We start from the raw sequence: 18,840 nt of genomic DNA, 5'->3' as shown, positions 1-18,840 counted from the left end.
GCACGACCCGGAGACTTTCTGCCTAATTACAGCCTCAATCCGTAACATCAACCAGAATAAAGGAAAGTCTTTTATAAAACTTTTGACGTTGAAAAAAGTTTTAATTATAGACATCCATGAAATTGGCTGAAAAGAGCAGATACATCTCCGCTACTGTGCTGACACAGACATTTTGCAGTGGGGAAACTGAGGCACAGAGCATCACCTTCCCAAATGTTACCAGAAAGGAGGCTGCCAGCAGAGCCGGGTGCTAGACCTCCTGTGCCTGCCTATGTGGTGATCCTCAGGCATGGGGCGTGCAACCAGTCCCCAGGACGCGGAAGGACTTCAAAGAGCATTTCCTATTTCCGGAGTCCTGCTGGCATTCCCGTGGGAGGTTTCTGTCCCAGATCATCTGCAGAGGGTCTCTGATATTCCCTAACAAGGCATACCTGTAAAAAATACGATTTTCTAATTTTTCTTGCTCCTTGGGAACAGTGGGGGCATATCCATCAGCCACTCTTTTACTGTTCACCAGCTCTGCCACACATCCCACAGCTTTAGTGACTTCTTTGGAGGAAAAACTTCACCAGAGCTGAAGGAAAGGGTGAAACATCTCCACTGGAGCCCACTCTGTCCCTTAAGGGCACCTCCATGTCCTGTGGTGTTAGGAGTGGCTGTGTGAAGCTGGCTGCTCTGGTTCAATGACAACTACACATAAAACATTAGCAAATTGTAGAGACATGTGTTCCTGGAGGAGGAAATTTCCATGGGGTCTGAAAGGCTCAAACGGAGCCCAGAAAGACAGAGCCAGGGGTGCATCCATCATGAAACCGAGGAAAGGACCTGGAGAGTTACTCATTTTGACAGCCCATTGGCTCGTCTTGCAAGGAAGAGGAAATGGCTGCAGAGGACTTATTTCTTTCCCCATTAAAAAAAAATAAATCTATTAGCTCCCCATGTTTGCCCAAGGGGAGCCTGTCTGGGAGCTGACCTGCGAGACAATGATTGAAGAGGACTGGGGGCTCTGCCCCTGTGGTGCCAGGTGTCCCGTGCTCCACCGCAAGCACTAACACCAGCAGGATGCTGTTAGTGCTTGGCTAGAAGAAAAGTCCAACAAAAACAGTGACTGCAGTAAAAAAAAAAAAAAAAATCCATCAGACACCTGCCAAGCAGCGTGCCAGCTTCATGCCGGCGTTGAGAAGCCACAGGACGCCCCAATTACCAGCCCTGTGACCAGCCGTCCCGCGGGGAAAGGCACTGCAGAGCCTGCTGAGCCTGGCATGCCTCCAGCACGGCCGCTGCAAGCCCCCGCCGTCCCCTCCGACCCGTGCCCGCACCCCCCGGGGACCCTCTCCCCTGTGCAAAGGCACCTGGCACATAAAACCTAGAGGGCTCCTTTTGCAGGTCTTTGCAGACCTCTTGTATCTTGCAATTGTAAGTAGCTGATCCCTTTGTCAAATGGATCGAGAGGAGCAAAATCACATCCCAGCTACCCAGGACTTTAATTAGTTTTGCTCCCCAGACCCTGGGAATAGCAGGAGAGCTCTGCATGCATCGCGGCAGCTATCAGATCGGCACGACTTTGCGATGACCAGCAAGTCACAGGCTCATTAAAACAGGGGAATATGAGTGCTCCCTGTGGCATACGCATTTTGTGAAACCAAAATCATAATACTAGGAATAGTGCACTTTAAGGAATAAATACAGTTAAACAAGGATGCACACCAATTCCAGGGCATGCCTGCCTGAGAGATCACAGGTCGCACGCTGTGTTTTCCAGCGGACTCTGCCCCATTGGAGCACAGGGTGGGCAGGTTTCGGGGAGGGAATTGCAATTCAGTGTTTCCTCCTGTCCTGTCTACTCAACACTGCTGGACTCAGCCACCCAGGCACTGCATCGAAGACAGAATTTGATATTACTTATGAACCTCTTCCTGGTACTGAGCTGCAAATCTGACTAGCTTCACCAGCAACAATAATTACTCTTCATTCTTTGCAGCGAGAACACATAATATGATAATCTCCATTTTACAAATCAGAGCAGACACGAAGAAAGTGGCCTCTATAAATAAAGACAAGTCTCATCAAATCCATCTCACCAAGTTTCTCACCTCAGCAACACACTTTAAAGGACAACCACGCTGAAATGTTGCTAGATCATTTCTCACATATAAAAATCAGAGGCCTTCGAGTACGGAGGACAATCCCAAAGTCTGCAACAACCGGTCTGTGCTTTTCCTATTAACTCTGCATTTTAAGCACAGAAACTGTTTCTGGTGTACCTCCAGCAGCCTGGGCTATTTTAGACAGTTTCATGTTGAAATGCTGGGACAAGGAATTATCCGGGGAGGGGGGGGAAACCCCAAAACACCAAAGAAAAGAAGAGAGGGCAAGACAAAAGAAAGAGATAAAATGCTTTCAGCTCGTGAATGTCACTGTTGCCCCACACAGGGCAGTGCAAGCTGATCTTCTGGACAGAAGCAAACATTTGGCCATGCAACATCTAAGAGCAAAGCAGCTCGCCTTCTGCAGGCCACAGGGGAAAGCTCAGCACTTAATTTTTAGAAGACAGATTTATTCTCTCTCCAGATCTCCCAGTCCAGGTCCGTCAGTCATTCCCATCCCTGTGACATGGCATACACGCTGCAGCCAGTGGAGCTCCCAGATTTGATGTCCCTTCCCTTGCATGGGGAAGCAAACCGAAAGCAATGTCTGTAGTACAAACCCTGGTCCAACGGGAGTACAACAGCTCGGAGAACGGACTTTTAGGGAGACAGCGTACTGACACCACCCTTTGACGCCATGCAGTTACGTTGCTGTGGTTTATTCCCTTTCCGAAGGGGATCACAGGAAATGTGAGCATGCATGAGGGTACCTCGCTGTACAGGGCAGCGCCTGAGCAGCACGACTTCAGCAGGCAAAGCACGAGAGGAGAATAAAACTGCAGGACCCCATTGTAACCATTGCAGCTTACTGGTTGGGTTTTTTTCCTCTTCAACTCCCTGCGCCACAAAGAGCTATTGCAAAGCAGCTTGGGAATACGCAGAATTTTAAATTGGGATTTCTTTCCCCTTTTTTTATTTCTCAGAAGAACGTCAAAACTGTATTTTCGCTACTACTGCTGACGCGTCACATACATAATGTGATAAAAGGTAACAGGTAGGTCGCTTGTACGCTGATGAAACCAGCTCATCTTTTGCTTGATCAAAGTATTTCCTATTTGTACTATAATAAACAATTTGACACACTGGGTTGTTGGGGTTTTTTTTTCCCCTCTTGTGTTAGCCCGAAGTTATTTTTCCAGGGTACTGAAAACCAGCTGCTCCTCTAATTAGTACACTGAGTGCTTATTTTATTCCTCAGATAAAAGTGTCTTATGTTGTAACGAAACAGTTTGACACTTAAGTCACACATTCATCTATTTTATTGCAAAAGTCTGCTTAAAGAGTAGGCATCCCAGATAAGGCAACACATTTAATGTGCCATTTCTCTGCATTTTTATTAACATTCCTGCCAATTGGAAGAATTTACAAATAATTTCTTTTCCAGCACATAAATATATAAAATATTTTACTTTCCACATACTGGCAGAACATTTCAGGTCATTCTCCAGATTGCAGACAGAAATGTACGCACCTCTCATAGTCTACAATGTTTACGTTCATGCAATACCTAATTATATCTAAAGATAAAGCAAACCAAGGGTATAAACTAAGGTAAAATTTGACCTCTATTTCCAGACCAAAAACAAACAATATGTCCCCATAAGGCACAGCCCACTGGACAGACGCCCAGCTATACCCAGCAACCTTCTCCTGGCATAGAGTCACGCACCACTTCTATCAAGATGCAAGCAAAGCTTTGGCCTAATGCGGATCTCTCGCTCTCAGTGACGGAACCACCATTCCTCACCTCCCTTCCCAAAAAGAGGCATTTTTGCACAGAAACCCTTTGCCTTCTGTTCTATTTTGGTAGTTTCATCTCCCCCTTTACAGCAATGCCATAGCATCCTCTGGTAGTTCATAAAAAGGTGTTTCTGATGATTTATAAGATTTCTCTTGAGACCTTGAAATATTCCAAGTATATTCTCATTTTTCTCCCTAATTCAGTTTTTTATGTCAGCTACAGTATTTCCCCCTGTGGCAGCTGCGTTCCTCTTCACCCGGGTGAAGCATGCCTTGCAGAACAGCAAAGGGACTTGGAAGAAAAGGTGCCAAAGGCGTTTGTAGGAACTGCAGTGGGTACTCCAGCTTCTGATGCCTGCCTTCCTCCAGTGAGGACTGGCAAGAAGCAGATACTCACAGGAAACACCCGCATTCAGAAAAGCTGTGCTAAGAGGGCAAATGTAGCTGGGAACGTGGTCTTTTGCAGGGCTGTGGCGTGTCCTCAGGACAAGGCACGGCCACGGCTGAGGGCTTCCCGTGTGCCACCACCAGCTCCCATGCCACAGCATGGGAATGAAACATCTCCTGCCCCAGTTGCCCAAACTCTTCAGCTGTTGGTGTAAGAAAAGCCAAGTCAATGTGCAACTGTGCAGTCAATCCCTTGGGACTATTTGACAGCCTTCTCTGGGGATGGGAAGCTGGGTTTCGTGCTTCTTAATATAGAATTGGCTGTGAGTTTGCATTTGCCTGTGCATGGGAAAATATGTCTTGTTCCGTTTATGAGCCCCAACCTGTCTTGGAGTCCCATCTTACCATTTCTTGGCTAAACTTCTCTCCCTCTTCCTCAACCCTGCACCAGCTTTGGCATGCCATGGCACCAAAGCCCAACAGATAAGTTGGGAGACCCAAGTCTCTCCGTGTGCCATGGGCTTCACGGCATGGAACAACTCACATCCTTGTGATCCCAACAGGCAGGAGTCTTCTCCTGCTGCCCTGAGCCCTGGAGGACATTTGGAAGTTCTTGAGCATCCTCTGCATCACCTCATGACACTCTCTGTGGGCAAACCCACTCGTTGCACTTACTTTCACCCTGTCAATGCCAGGGCTGCTGGCATGTCACCTGTGAAGGAAGGCTGATGGTAGCACTCAAGACCATGGAGGCATTAAAAGTGATATGACACCTGTGAAGTGTTCCTGGGCAAAATCCAAGCTGTGCAATTGCCATTTTCACTTAAGTTCATGCAGCATTTTCTAACTAATTAAATTTTGCCTTTGAATGCAATGAATTATGAAATACACCTTCATTTCTGCTCTGATTTGGAGGCTCACTCTGTGTTACCGAACAGCTGCACCGCTACATCCCCAGGAGCGACTGTCCTTGGGCATCTCTGGAGTTGATCCCTGTGTTACTCACTGAGCTCGGTGAGATCCTTTGTGGCAGAAGGTGACATACAGGTGTGAAATGCTCTTGTCACATCAGTTTATGCTCAGCCACAAAACCACTCCAGCATGCATTGCATATGCTCCTCTTAAAACATGCTTTGTCCAACCAAGCCATCCTGCTACTACAGCTCTGTCTCCTCAGCCTGACCTGGACAGGCCTGAGCCTCCCTCTGTATCCCTACAGAAAACAGGGTTTGCAATCAAAACCAAGTTCAGACCAGGTCCAGTTGCTCATTACTTGAAGCCCATCAGTTAAATAAGCCACGGCAGATACAGCCACTCTGCCATCCTGCAATGTGAATGCACTCCCAAGGTAATTTCTGATGAAAACCGTATGTTTGCACTAGGTCTGCTCAGGCTGGTTCAGATTAAATATAAACCACTGCCAATTGTATTACCTCATTATTAGCAGAGACTGGCAGCAGCCTTGCGTGGAGAAATGGACGTCTGGCTACGCTACCTGCCGTCACATCGTAATTCATGTCAGGTGTCTGGGGATGCGCAGGAGGATTACTGCCTCCCCCTTGGCTTTCCTGACCACGGGGGACTTCTCCTTGAATGTGACCTTTCATCCAGCCGAGCTTCCTACCCACCTGATGCTGAGACGACGGCTTGGAAAAATTTAGCAACCACCAACAGGACATATGGGAAGGAGGGTACGGCTGCCCCTGGGAGCACAGGACATGACCGACATTCCCAGGTGCTTGCTGGGTTCAAGCCCTGCTACCGAATGATGCTCATGCACAGTGGGAGAAGAAGTTACTGCTGGTTTTCACTATGTATTTCAAGTTAAATCTCCGAAAAAAATTAAGACAATCGATTGGAGAAAAAGTAGCCATAAGCCATATAATATTAATTCAAGCCATATAGTAATAATTAAACTTGCAGGCAAGGTAAATCTTCAATATTATATTCCTCTATTTGCTCAGTGTCTAAGGAATTTCCCATTACCCTGTCTTTTTTAATGTATGGCCCATTTGACCTTCACATAGCACAGACTTGTGTCCAGCCCCCAGACCCTCTGCTCAAAATACTGCAACAACAGGCAGCTGAGACGTAAGAACAGTAAAAACACCCAGCACATCCAGACTGTATCTTTGAAGCTGTTGGAACTGTTGAGCTGGAAGAGACAGAGAATCACCTCCCATCTCTGCAGAAAACACACTGAGCTTTCTGAAAAGTCTCAAACAGGAATTTAGCACCTTCCATCTGCAGCCCATTACTTTTTAACTCCACCTCTCTGATTACAGGTCCCTGCACACTAGAAGTGTATACAAAAGCGTGCCAAAGTCTCATGTCTGTGAGACTGAGAGTCAGGGAACAACTGGAGATGAATCAGAACTGGAAGCCAAGTCCACAGCAGTCTTTTTCCAAAAAAGCACAGAGTTTTGGTAGAAGACCCCATGAATTGGCACCATGCTGAGTCTGGCATTTGCAAAACCTAAGGAGAAGTCACCTGGTCAGCTGGGAAAGGTCAGCAGAACATATCAGGGTGCAAACAATAATTTTTGGAGAAAATGCTTTTAAAAGTAATGGATTTTTTTCCTTTTCTTTCAGGAATGAGATCATTTCAACAACTGGTCGTCTCTGTCCACCAGGTTTTGCATTACTTTGTCTCCCTGCTCTGGGGGAGATGCTGAACACTCCCGAGCAGGCTGATAGCCTCTTCCCTGCTTCCCCTGGCCTGATGAACACAGTTGTACTGTGCATCTCATGGAGGCATTCGACTCCGATATCCCCAGGGAGGGAGGAGAGCTTCACTCCCTCTGCCACCATCTCCCATGGGCTCTGCTCTCCGCAGTCTCCCCAAGGATGCTGGCATTGCATCGACTTGCCGAGCACCCCCCTTCAGACTGGCATTCTGCTTTGGCATTATTTCATCTAACTTTGCACAGTGTTTCCACCCTGCTGTGGCCGCCTGCAGAAGGGAGGGGGAAGGTCAGATCCATATCCCAGCTTCCCTGCACATTTCAGGCAGCATCAGGAAAGTCTCCCTTCCTGCTCTGACCAAGGACATCTTAAAGACAACCCACTCATTGTGATCAGCTCTGATTGTAGCTTTGCAGCAGTTAAAAAGTCCCCCCTGGCTCCAGCATCCTGATGCTGCATTTCTCTCTTCCCCTTAATGGTGGGTTCTGTTTCTTTTATTACCTCTTAGTAATCCTTTGACGAGCTCTCACAGCAGGACTTTGCTCAAAATTATTCCACCCTTCTAAACTTCTCCTTTAAAAACGATCAACACTTCATTATGACACAGCACAGCTCCCATCCACAGCATCTTTTACTTGCAAGGAGTGGTGAGGGCACAGGACTGGGCAGCTCTGCTTGGCTGGGCACTCAGGTCCTCTCCCAGTAAGCGTCACTGGGACAGATGCTCCCAGGAATGCATAGAGAAAGGTTACAACAGCTTTGCAAAAGACCATTTGCAATTTTGAAGAGAAAGGTTGCAAGAGTTGGCCTGTCTTCACCCAGCTGTATCAGCTGGTCAGATAAGAGATGCTCCATCTCCCTTGCGTGGTTTGCCTGAGAGGCAGGTTTATCTACGGGAGGTTGATGGCTCATGGTCATCTGCCCCTCCCTTGCTGTGGTGAAAGGCCGAGTTGCACAGCTTCCTCTCCAGACCTTCCTTGCTGACCGCAAACTCTTTGAGCCAAAACCACGGGCTGCAATGCACTGGGAAAGCCCACCCTCCACCAGTAACAAAGAACCAACAAGCGAGTACTCACCATCCATGTCAAGGCGTTGCATGATAATCGCCAGCTCCACCTCACTGGGCATGTATCCCAAGGAACGCATTGCCATGCCCAGCTCCTGCTTGGATATAAAACCATTCCCATCCCTGTCCAGCACCCGGAAAGCTTCACGGATTTCTGTAAAGAAGGAAGAATAGAAGTTATTATGGTGGAGGACTCCCTGGTCAATGCATCTGAATGCATGGGACACAGAAGCAGCATATTTTGCCTTTTCTAATGTTAATGATGCATATTTGATCATTTCAAGGCAGTGTAACCACGATATGTTCATACACACACACACACCCCCCCACACATATATGAGTGTGTGTGCACTCATGCATGTGTACCTCTGTATGCAGATAGACACAACAGCATCCATGCTCACACTGCCTATTTTCCTTGCTAAGTATTCTGTACAAAATTATTTATTCATTACACATGGATCTCCATTTCTTTCTGCAGCATCTGTCCTGGACTGCCGTGGATGAACCATCCTGATCTACAGTAAAGCCCCCCTACATACGGCTGCACAGCAAACCCCAGCTCCAGGAGCTTCTCCAGCAGCCCTTCTCCAAGCCCCTCGGCATGTCTGCAAGGCAGATTTACTTTATGTCACACGGGCAGAGCAATCTCTGACTTTCTCCAACAAAACTACGTGAACAAGAACAGATGGGTGCTGACTGCCTCCCCTGCAGGGTACGGAGCTCTGCAGCCAAAGCCTGGGTGCGCTTGCTCTCCCTCGTCCGATAAATGTGGATGGACGTCTTTTAAACCATACCCGGGCAATTTCCATCTCTCACTCCTCTTCACAGCTTCTCTAATTTATAACTGTTTTACAGCAATAAACAGCCTCAGATCAATGAAAATGCTGACAGCATCAAGGGAGTCACTTTCATCAATCTTCCTCAGTCTGGCTCAGCTTCTGACATCTGACTTTGTTTTGCTTTTTAATTCTGGCATAACCCCCTCCAGCCTTTAACAGCCACCCTCCACTCGTGCAGCACACCGAAGGACCCCCGCGCATCTGCTGCCTCAATGGCTCTGCACATCTCCTGCTCCTCACAGACCGCTCAGCTTGAAGCCCCACCACCAAGCTCCCCAGATCTGACCGTTGCAAATTCCAAACAGAGGAATTTTAACATTTCAGCCAGCTGGGAGCCTGTTTACTTGAAAGGATTTGGTTGGAGGTGGGGAGGGAAATAGGCTCTGATTTCTTAGTTTTGGTTAAACGGTCTTTGCACCATGATGTGGAGAGGAAAACACAGGATGCTTTATCATATCTCTTTTGGGAATGAGGATATATGAAAAACCAGCATGCTGGGGCCCGCTGCAACTCTTCTCAGAGGAGTTAATCTTCCCATGAAAGCATTTCCTTGGAGAAGTGGGAGGGAAAACTCAGCAGGTTTTTTGGCGAAAAAAACCCCAACTAATTAAAAAATACTCTATTCTCTATCAGGAAACAGGTTGGATGGAAAAAGTTTGTCCAGCCCTAGGTAGTTCAGGCATTAAGCCTCAGATGAGAAAACATTCTCGGTCCTGCCGTGGGCTCTGGGCACGTCACCTCCCTCTGCCCCTGCTCCCAGGTGTAAGGGCCACGTGAAAGGTAACGGAGGGTCCTCAGTCCTCCCGGGAGAAAGCCAGGAGCATCATAACCCACCAGGAAGCGGTTTCAGTGACGTCTTTGCTAACGGGTTATTTAAAGCTTTACAATTCAAAGGCTGCTTCTAAATCACCTCACATCAAAGTTCAGCACCTCCCTTGACAACACCAGCGCGTTAGCAAAGTCTGCTCCAATTTCCATGTGCTGCTTTCTGCCGGGTGTAATACCCTGGTGATGTGCCAGGGCCAGGGCACCTCCACAACCCACTGCTTAATCTTCACCACAACTGTGGTTATCATAATGAGACATGATCAATTTTTAATCCAGCCAAAGAGCCCACTGACGCAAAAAGGGAAGATGCTTTTAATTCCAATGAATATTGGGCCAGATCTGTAATATCTACACTTTGGGTTCAGGTATGCATCAGCTGTGGCTTCTTTAAACTTAAATGCTTCCCCTTGTCTCCCTGCCAGCCCAAGCTGGTGTAAGCTCGATGATATGAAAAGATGGTGAGGCTGTTCAAAGCAAGCTCGGCTGGAAGTATCGGTACATAATGCAAAGAGCCTTTGGAGTAGGAACAAATCCCATTAGACACTGCCAGCTGTAGTGAAATCTATTTTCATATGCTGTGCTGAAAGCTAAAGTGCAGTAAATATTACATTGAAATCAATTAATTTTAAAATAAACTTTTGACAGCTGAAGACAAAAGAACTAAAAATATTGCAGGGAGCCGAGGAAGTATTTGAGAAAATAAAATATGAGTCTACCTTCAGAAAAGTTTACACGTGAGTTAGACTGATCCAAATTAGATGAATAAATTATGTCTGCACAGGGGCTTCGCAGTTGGATACCTGAATGCCAACGTTTAGCGAGTATCCTCCCCAGATACACTGATTTCAGAAGGCACATGTAACAGCACTGCAACCTTCGAGCCTCGATCAGAGGAGAAAACCCCACAGATTTGGGGTCCAGCTCTGTTCCACACCTCTCAGAAACCTGAACTTTTGACCAAGCCTGAAACATCCTTCACACATCAACTCCCGACCTCGAGTGGAGCTTTTTTTCACTCATCACTCTATAAATACCACTTGTGCAGAGGTATATTTGAAGAGCTATTTATAGGTTGAACACACTGTACACGAAGCAGCTATGACCTCAGTCAGTGCCTCCTCTTTATCTTTACGTGTAACACCACCTCCTTATCAGCTTTTCTTTATAGTGATTCCTTCTCCTCCGACGTACTCGCAGGTGCTGTCCTGCACAGCACCCAGAGCGTGAGCCACAGGCCGGAGCATCCTCCCCAAATACAGCCCCACCTGCTCTTCCCGCCGGCACTGCTGCAGAGTCGGTCTCAAACAGCAGTCCATGAACCTGTGGCACCCTGGCTGGCCCTCACCTTTATTTCCAGCTGTTAAATTTCATTACCCAAGGCTAAAAATACATCAGCACTTTCCCCATATGACTTTCCCAAAGAAGTCGCCATGGCAACTGATGCTCCTGGCTCAGAACTGTGAGTGGATGTGGTCTATGGAGTAAATCTCTCAACAAAGACATTGCCAGGAGAAACTTTGAGACCTCTTCCATTTTGACTGGAAACTGCTCTGTATAGAGTTGCTTCGCTTTGGTCAAGAAAAGCAGAGCCCTGTTTTCTGTTTAAAAGGAAGAGTAAAGATAACAGGGGGAGCGGGTGTCAAAGCCCAGCAGCTGCCTTTCCTCTTGCCCAGCCTGGCTGGCAGCAGCCCTCCAGACTGAACCAAGCACACATATTGGGACTGCACCTCCTTCGGGGCGTTAGCAAATATTAATATTTATTCCCCTTTCCACTACATAGTATCTTCTTTTACTCCCAAATATAGGAAGATGACATAGAACTATATTAGAGTATAAAAGAGAAAAAAGAAGAGAAAGTATAGAAAGATTTAGAGACCAGCAAGTAGCCCATTTTGCTGGTGATGGCACTGGTCTGAGCCTCAGGAAATGCCACTTCTTCTCAAGGAGCAGGCTGGGAACTGAGTGCTCTTCTCCATGCCTCGGTTTCTCCAGCCCCTGGGAACAGCGATACTGCTCCACTATACAGGGCGATTCCAACACAAAAGCACTCACACAACAGCCTATGACTATTGCCTGTGCTAAACCATCTCACTCCCAGAACTAATTCAAACAGTACCAGCAAGCAATGCTGCTGCAAAGACACTTTGTCAGATGGACCATACACGATGCTTAATGCTGAACAGCATTCGCGGGAATGAGGGGAGAGAAGAGATCAGCATCCGGCCCCATCCTAACTAACATCTTTGTTAATGATCTCAAAGAGGGAGCAGGCGCAACATTAATTAAATCTTCAAGTAATACAAGGCTGCAAAGAGTTGCCAGGACAAAAAAACCCAGCAGGAAGGAAGGAGTGCTGTGCGAATGGGCCAAGATTTTGGGGCAGAAGGGCCCTCGCCTGTGAGTCAGGTGGGCCAAGGCAGGTATGGTGACCTGGGTTTGAAGGCACGCCTCTGAGGAAAGTTCAGCCCAGTGGTTTTCCACAGGTGAGGATTTATGTTCCACAGGAGCCAAGAGCACAGCACTCATTTCTCAGAGTCATTTGAGCACTCAAAAGCTGTGTAAGGGGATGTTGCTTTTAATTCATTCCCCCTCTTTGTTCACATTTAACACCTGCACCTTCCAGCTCCCCTATTCTGGAGCACACGGCCATCCAACCACCCCCACACTCCTCTGGGAAGAAACCAAGGAAGAATCAGGCAAAAGGATGATTCTTTTTATTACCTTTCTGAAGGGTGCAAAGCAAGACTGCTGTCAGAGTCTGACCTGACCGCCAGCCTGGAAAGTCGTTAACTCTCTCCATCTGCACCCAAAAGATCCAAAGACAACGTCCTCACCCACCCGCTCCAGCCCTTCCCTTCTCCGCACTCACGGCTGCCCTGGACCTGACCTTGCACTCCCTTCCCCAGCTCATCCCTTCTCCAAGTTCAGTAGCAGGTTTATTTACAGATGATTTCCCTCTGACTGGTAACTAGAGGCAACCATCATTATTTCTTGTTTTGCTTCCTGAATGAGAATGAATCACGATTCTCTGGGAAATAAATTCAGCCTGAGCCATCGGTGTCCACTAGCTACCCTTGGGCGCTGCAGATGGTTTCAGGTTATTTCACACGGTATAAATACCACCATAATAAATTTTGTAATTACACTGTAACTACCACACCCTAAGTGCACCGTAATTACCATCAGAGTCCTGTGTGGTTATTTTCATTAGTAAGATAGAAGAAATACCACCACCCGAAATCTTGCAAGTCGTCTCATTCACTTAATTGCAGGTTTGGGCACCAAAGTACAAACTGAATGATCTAAAAGCTGCAAATAGCACGTCCTTGAGTGAACTGTTAAGCAAGTCTTGTAACTACTATGTGTGTTTAAAAAAAAATGGAAATTTCCATCCCTCCATCTGCTATTCTTACGCTTGTTTTTTTTTTTTTTCCTGCAAATTGCAACAGAGTGTCAAAATAACTACATTTTTCATCTATTGGAAACGCCCCCCCCAACATATTCCAATTGAAAGTGTCAAAATATTTCACTTGGTTATTCTCAATCCCAGCAAAACAGTTCAGCATCCCCAGATCAAACTCTTTCACTACAACCTGGAGCCGTGTCTACCTGAATGGCTGCAACGTCTTGCCGAGGCTCAGGCACCAAGTCCTGTCAGCATCACCAAAAGCATGCAGCTGGAAATGAGGCAAAACACCCTGGTTTGGTAGCGGCCTCATTGCTACGGCAGCTCGGATAGACACAGGTATGTCGAATGGGCAAAGCAAACAGGTGCTAGTCCCCTTGACAAAGTATCTCAGCTCAGAAAGGTCTGCCTCAAAACTGAGTGCCTGGTCCTGTTTTTCCTTTGAGGACTTTTTCATACATAATTTGGCAGATTTTTATTTTTTTCTTCCCCAGGAAAAAATGATTTGTGGAAATGACATTTCCTGTGGTTATGTTCCCAAATGCATTTAACACTTGCCAAGTAACCCGCAGGAACACCCCATTACCATATCAATGCACAACACAAAGGCTATCTGCTGCTACTAGATACTCTCTTAAATGGAAGCTTTTAGTGCAAGCAACAGGGGCTGGATTGGGAATATTTACTCTGAGGGCAGGTCGGTGTGGACAGGAGCACTTGCACGCCTTTGCACAAGGCTGCTCTGTAAATGTGGCCGCATCCCTTCTGCAGACGGCGTGTGCTGAGCAGCGTGTGATTGCACGAGCCCTGCAGCATCGCATGGAGCCAGCAGGGAATCACGGTGCTGAAAGCTAGCTGTCAGAAGAATATGGTAAAATAACAACTTCCACTCTTCCTTATAAATTTCCCTACCGTGGCCAGAATTTCATCCAGAAGACAAAGCAGAGCTCCCCTTCAGCTCCTCCTGATGCCAATGGAAGGATGCATGGGGTTGGAGATGCTGTGCTGTGGCCCTCGCCATTAAATGATGCAGAATAATCAAGTTTCCAGTGCCTGAGAAAGGTACAGGATGGTCCTGAGTGGTGAGGGATGAACTCAGAATGAAACCAGTGAGGAGGAGGTCGGAGAGGATGCAAATGGCCAGGCTGCCAGGTGAGAGAAGAGCAGGGCTCGGCTCATGGAGGTGCTTTGATTTCCATCTGCGGTGCACCGAGGACAGGGAGATGGAGGGGACATCCCTGGGACAGAGAAAAGCTATTTCAGGTGAAGAGCAATATCGGTCTAAGAACAAATGGATATGAGCAAATTTTGCCTGACAATGAGAAGAAAGTTTCAGAGGTGAGCAACAACTGCAGCATTTCAAAATAGGTCTTCACTCATTCTGGGCAGCTTTGGTTTCTGTGACCAAGTCACCTCCAGCAGTAGGAACCGACTTCAAGGACTTCTTCCAGCCCATGCCCCTACTCCTCTGCAAGCTAAGAAATTTTTTACTCCAAGTATATCAGTGCACACTGCAGCAGTCAGCAGAAACCCAAGGTAATTTCATGTTAATTCTTACAGGAGGGATCATCTGAGGTTCATCATCTGCCAATTCCTGTTTGAAAACTTTGCTCAGATCTCTGGTCCTCCTGATGTATTGCTGCATCCTTGGCTCTGTGGTTCGACTCTCTGGGTCTTTTTTTGAGCATCCACAATGGAACAAGTCATTATAAATAGCAGCATTAGGATGGGTGTTGGCTGCATAAGCAAATGTCTCATTTCTATTCATTGGATGGAAAGCATCTTTTTAAATGTCTCAGCATTTTATGCAAGACTCCACTGCATAGCACTGTCATTCTGCGGGAATGTGCAGCACTGCATTCAGCACTCCCCCTCATGCCGTTTCCAGAGGGGCATTTTTGTCTCCTGGCACAATCCATGGGACCCTGTGTGCCCACCAGCACGCTGGGTGGGGTATTCAAGGCAACCATCAGGAGACACCCTTCTTTTGACTTGTTCCACACATAAAACTCTGCAGCTAAGAGAAAGGGGAGGGCTATGTCCTTCCAAACACACAGATTGGGGAAAAATATGTAGATTAAGAGAGTTCTACAAGACTTGTACAGTCTCCTCTTGTGCTTCTTTTGTTCTTGTCCAGTCATGGATTATTGAGCCCCTGGAAAATATCTTGCAAATGGCCCCAGAGGCCCACATCTGTTTATCTCCAGGCAGCTGCAGCTTGGCCACTACTGCACACTGTTGGCGAAAGCCACTTCTGTCCTTGAGTGGACCCCCCACTGGTTGGGTTACGGTCCTCTCCAGCTCGGCTCTCTGTGATGGGACAGTGGTGCGCAGTCAGACTTGGGGCTTTTGTGAGGCTTTCTGGAAGTGTTGTAGAAGTGGATGTTCAAGGTAGAGTGAAAATTCATTACTCATTCTTGATGGAAAAGGGAAAGGGAAAGGGAAAGGAAAAACATCTAACGATGAAGGAAGATCACCACTATGAAAGCACGTAAATTTAACATGCATGCTACAAATTTTGTCTACAACTTAAGAACATGCTACTAAAAAGGTGAATGAGAGAACAGATTTCCACTGTTTTCCAAAGAAACCTCAGTCTCCTCTTTCACTAGTTGTTTTTATTAGGAAACAATCTTTATCCTTCCCTCATCCTTTACATACAGCAGGCACAAAACATTTTCTCTCCCATGACACTACACCACTTTAGAGAACCTCATGCACAGTACGTAATCTCCTGGGAACAGTTGAGCCAGGGAATTGTTTAATGTAGGGAATTGTTTAACTTCACAACATTTTTTTTAAGCTGCCTAGACATAAACCGATAATATCTGGGAGCTACTGATTTAGTTTATTGACATCAATACTCAATTCATCATCAGAAGTGAAACATTTGCTGGACATAAATAGGTAATGAGCTTAAGACCCTACCCTGGAGCATTTCAGAGAATGAGAGCGATTTGATTCAAGATTGCTTAGGGACGACTCACACTAATGTTGGAGAGATAATGGCTGCCCATCTTCTCTTTTTTTTAATACATATAATTTGCATCCTGTACTGATTTACTGCTAGAACAGTCTGCATACATTTCTTAGCAAAATGAGAGTTTCAGTCTGCAGTCTTGCCTGGCAATAACTGTGTAGGAAATATAACATCTCCCATCATTTGTAGTTCTTTCCCTAGACTTTGCAAAGGTGGCTTAATTAGACTTTGAGCACTCTCTGTTGGAAATTTACTGCCCAATATTCAAACATAGGTACCTGCCATTTAGAATAATGTCCTCGAAACAGCTATGCAGAGACTCATTTGTTACGAGCGTCTCAAACACCCAGAGAGTTGGCTCTGACAAAGATGATAAGTTGGCATCCTTCTTCCCATCACAAAACGGCCCTCGAGTCAGGACAGGCAGTACCTGTGGCAAGTTTTACTGGAGTTCAATTGCTTTCCCAGTCCCTCTGCCTTTAATTAACTTCCATATGGCTACCCAGTGGCACATTAAACCCAACTTAATATGTCCTTACTATGGTTATACTAAGGACCAGAGAAGCATCTCGGTCCCTGGCAGTGGCTGCTCAGGACTTATGAGATGAGCCCACACACCTCTAAGGCCATGGTGAGATATTGCTCCTTGCTCTTCCACCGACTCCTCCCGGTGGGACAGGAGCAACACCTTTGGCATCCCCCTAGTCCCTTTCCAATCAGATTTATCACCTGGCCCTTGGATTTATTCCCACTACTTGTTTCTCCAGTATCACGACCCAAGGTGAGAGACTGCCCCTTGGAAGGTCCACACTATACCTACGATTTAATGCTTTTCAGTTCAAAGTTGCCTGTTCCTCTGCATTTTCTGTTCCCCAAGTCCCAGAATCTACTCCATCCCAGAAAAAGACAGTTTTTCTCCTTAAAAGCCAAAGTGATTATAACACATACATAGCTTCACTGAGAGCATATCTTGTGAACAGGAACTCAGCAAACCAAATCTGACTTTAATGTACCCTCTCGAGTTCTCCCTTTTCACCGTTTCAAGGCTCAGGAATATGAGTTTCATCCTAGAAACAACAATCCTGGCTTAAAAGGAGGAAAACAGCAGAGCTAGCTCCATTTTGAAACGAAACTTTCTGGGAAGCACTCAATAACACCAGAAATGCTGTCGTGGTCCAAGTGCCAAAGACAAACTCTAAATTCTGCTATTTATTCACAGAAACTCAAACTCTACTGCAGTGAATTAAATACTTATTTTCCCCTTGGTTTGGGCCAGTTTTTTCCCCTTTATTTTCACTTTCAGTTACACAGTAAAAATTGGTACCTCTTTATCTTCTCTGACCGACAATCACTATAGTCTCCAAACTCTGCTGAGCACTTCTACCTCAAGGTGATCTTCATACGTCCGCAAATCCCTGAGAAACTGGTAACAACCTGACAGAAGAGCTGGGCTGTACACCTCGCTCCTCATTACCTGAACCCTGCAGCACCAATGCTCCGTCGCCTCCATTGACACCTATTAATTACACTGGAAATACCCTTAGTTGCCCAAACAGCCTCAGAATCACCATCAGATAAAGAAGGCTGCTTTGGAGACGAGATAAAACCAAGGGCTGCAAGCTCTCAGTAATGCAGATGGATGTGAGACCTCACGGCAGGAGAAGGGGAAAGGAGAACGGTGACAGAGCAGCCTGGGATGCAGGCGGGAGGGATGCGGTGGAGGCACTGCCCGAAACGTGAGCTCTGCCGGGTGGTAAATTACAATCCTGTGCTTGGTTGGGTTTTGGGCAGCTCGGCTGTGCACTGCCTCTTCCTCAGCCTTACAGCAGCCACAATGGATCAAAAGGGTTAATTGCAAATATTCCGGCCGAAAGAAAGGTGAGGAAAATACTGCAATAATCTGCTCTTCGGTTTGCTTTTCTTTCGGTGGTTTTGCAGTGTAACAAAACCAAAGCTCATCTATCATTCCTGTTCAGGAATTGTTTCCAGAAAAGGCTTCACCACAGTGAAGTCCCAATATTTCATGGCCATGTTATTTAATATTTTAAAAAGTGAAATTGTAAATTCAAAACGAAATATTGCAGCATTACTGAAATGAAGCTCTTCTTTTATTTTCAGTTGAAAAGGCCATTGTCAACAGGGAATGTAATCAAATCTGCATTTTTCTGATGGAAAATGTTTCCACCGGAAGAATTACAATCAGCTTGAGCTCCCCAGCTCCCTCCATACTTTTTGGTCCAAGTTTATTGCTTTACAAAGTATAAAGCAATTTGAGAAAGCTTTTCCCAACATGACTGCAAAGCATCATTGGAACATACTCGTTTAGGGACAGGAAGCACCGAAAGACACCACAGCAACACTTTCAGCCCGTATGCAAAACTGATATAGCTTCAGCATTTTTTTTTTTTTAGTAATTCCAAAGCATTTCCTTATGCAGATAGCAGAAAACTCATTGCAAATCACTACAAATTCTGATTTTGCCCTGGAGCTACATTATCTGAGATTTTTGTTCTCTCTGGCTGATGGTGCATCTATAACAGCAGAAGTTGTTCTGATACTGTATTAAGATATGTTGGAGGGGAATGGAAATTGCTGTGGTCTTTATCTCTGGGCAGCGTCCAGCCACATGTCCTGGCATACGGGACATGCTCTATTATTCTGCATTTGCTAACCCCAAACTGCTGTCTCGCTGATACAGTATTGTGCTAGACCAGGGCTCCCAGGCTGCTGTACACAAACCATAAGGGGAGCTCTGCCTA

At 46.3% G+C, this 18,840-nt stretch overlaps 1 protein-coding gene across 4 annotated transcripts in view; it reads right to left on the bottom strand.

Annotated features, from left to right (window-relative positions):
* Positions 1–18,840, bottom strand: part of CALN1 (calneuron 1) — a 157,308-nt gene that overhangs the window by 68,138 nt on the left and 70,330 nt on the right. For all 4 annotated transcript variants that reach the window (XM_054847954.1, XM_054847955.1, XM_054847957.1 and 1 more), the window contains one exon: positions 8,036–8,179. In XM_054847954.1, coding sequence (XP_054703929.1) covers positions 8,036–8,179 — 144 coding nt within the window. The remainder of the gene's footprint in view (positions 1–8,035; positions 8,180–18,840) is intronic.

The sequence above is a fragment of the Grus americana genome, chromosome 19, assembly GCF_028858705.1.
Source record: "Grus americana isolate bGruAme1 chromosome 19, bGruAme1.mat, whole genome shotgun sequence".
NCBI classification, from domain to species: Eukaryota; Metazoa; Chordata; class Aves; order Gruiformes; family Gruidae; genus Grus; species Grus americana.
Note: the sequence above shows the minus strand (reverse complement) of the source record. Positions and strands in the feature narration are given on the sequence as shown.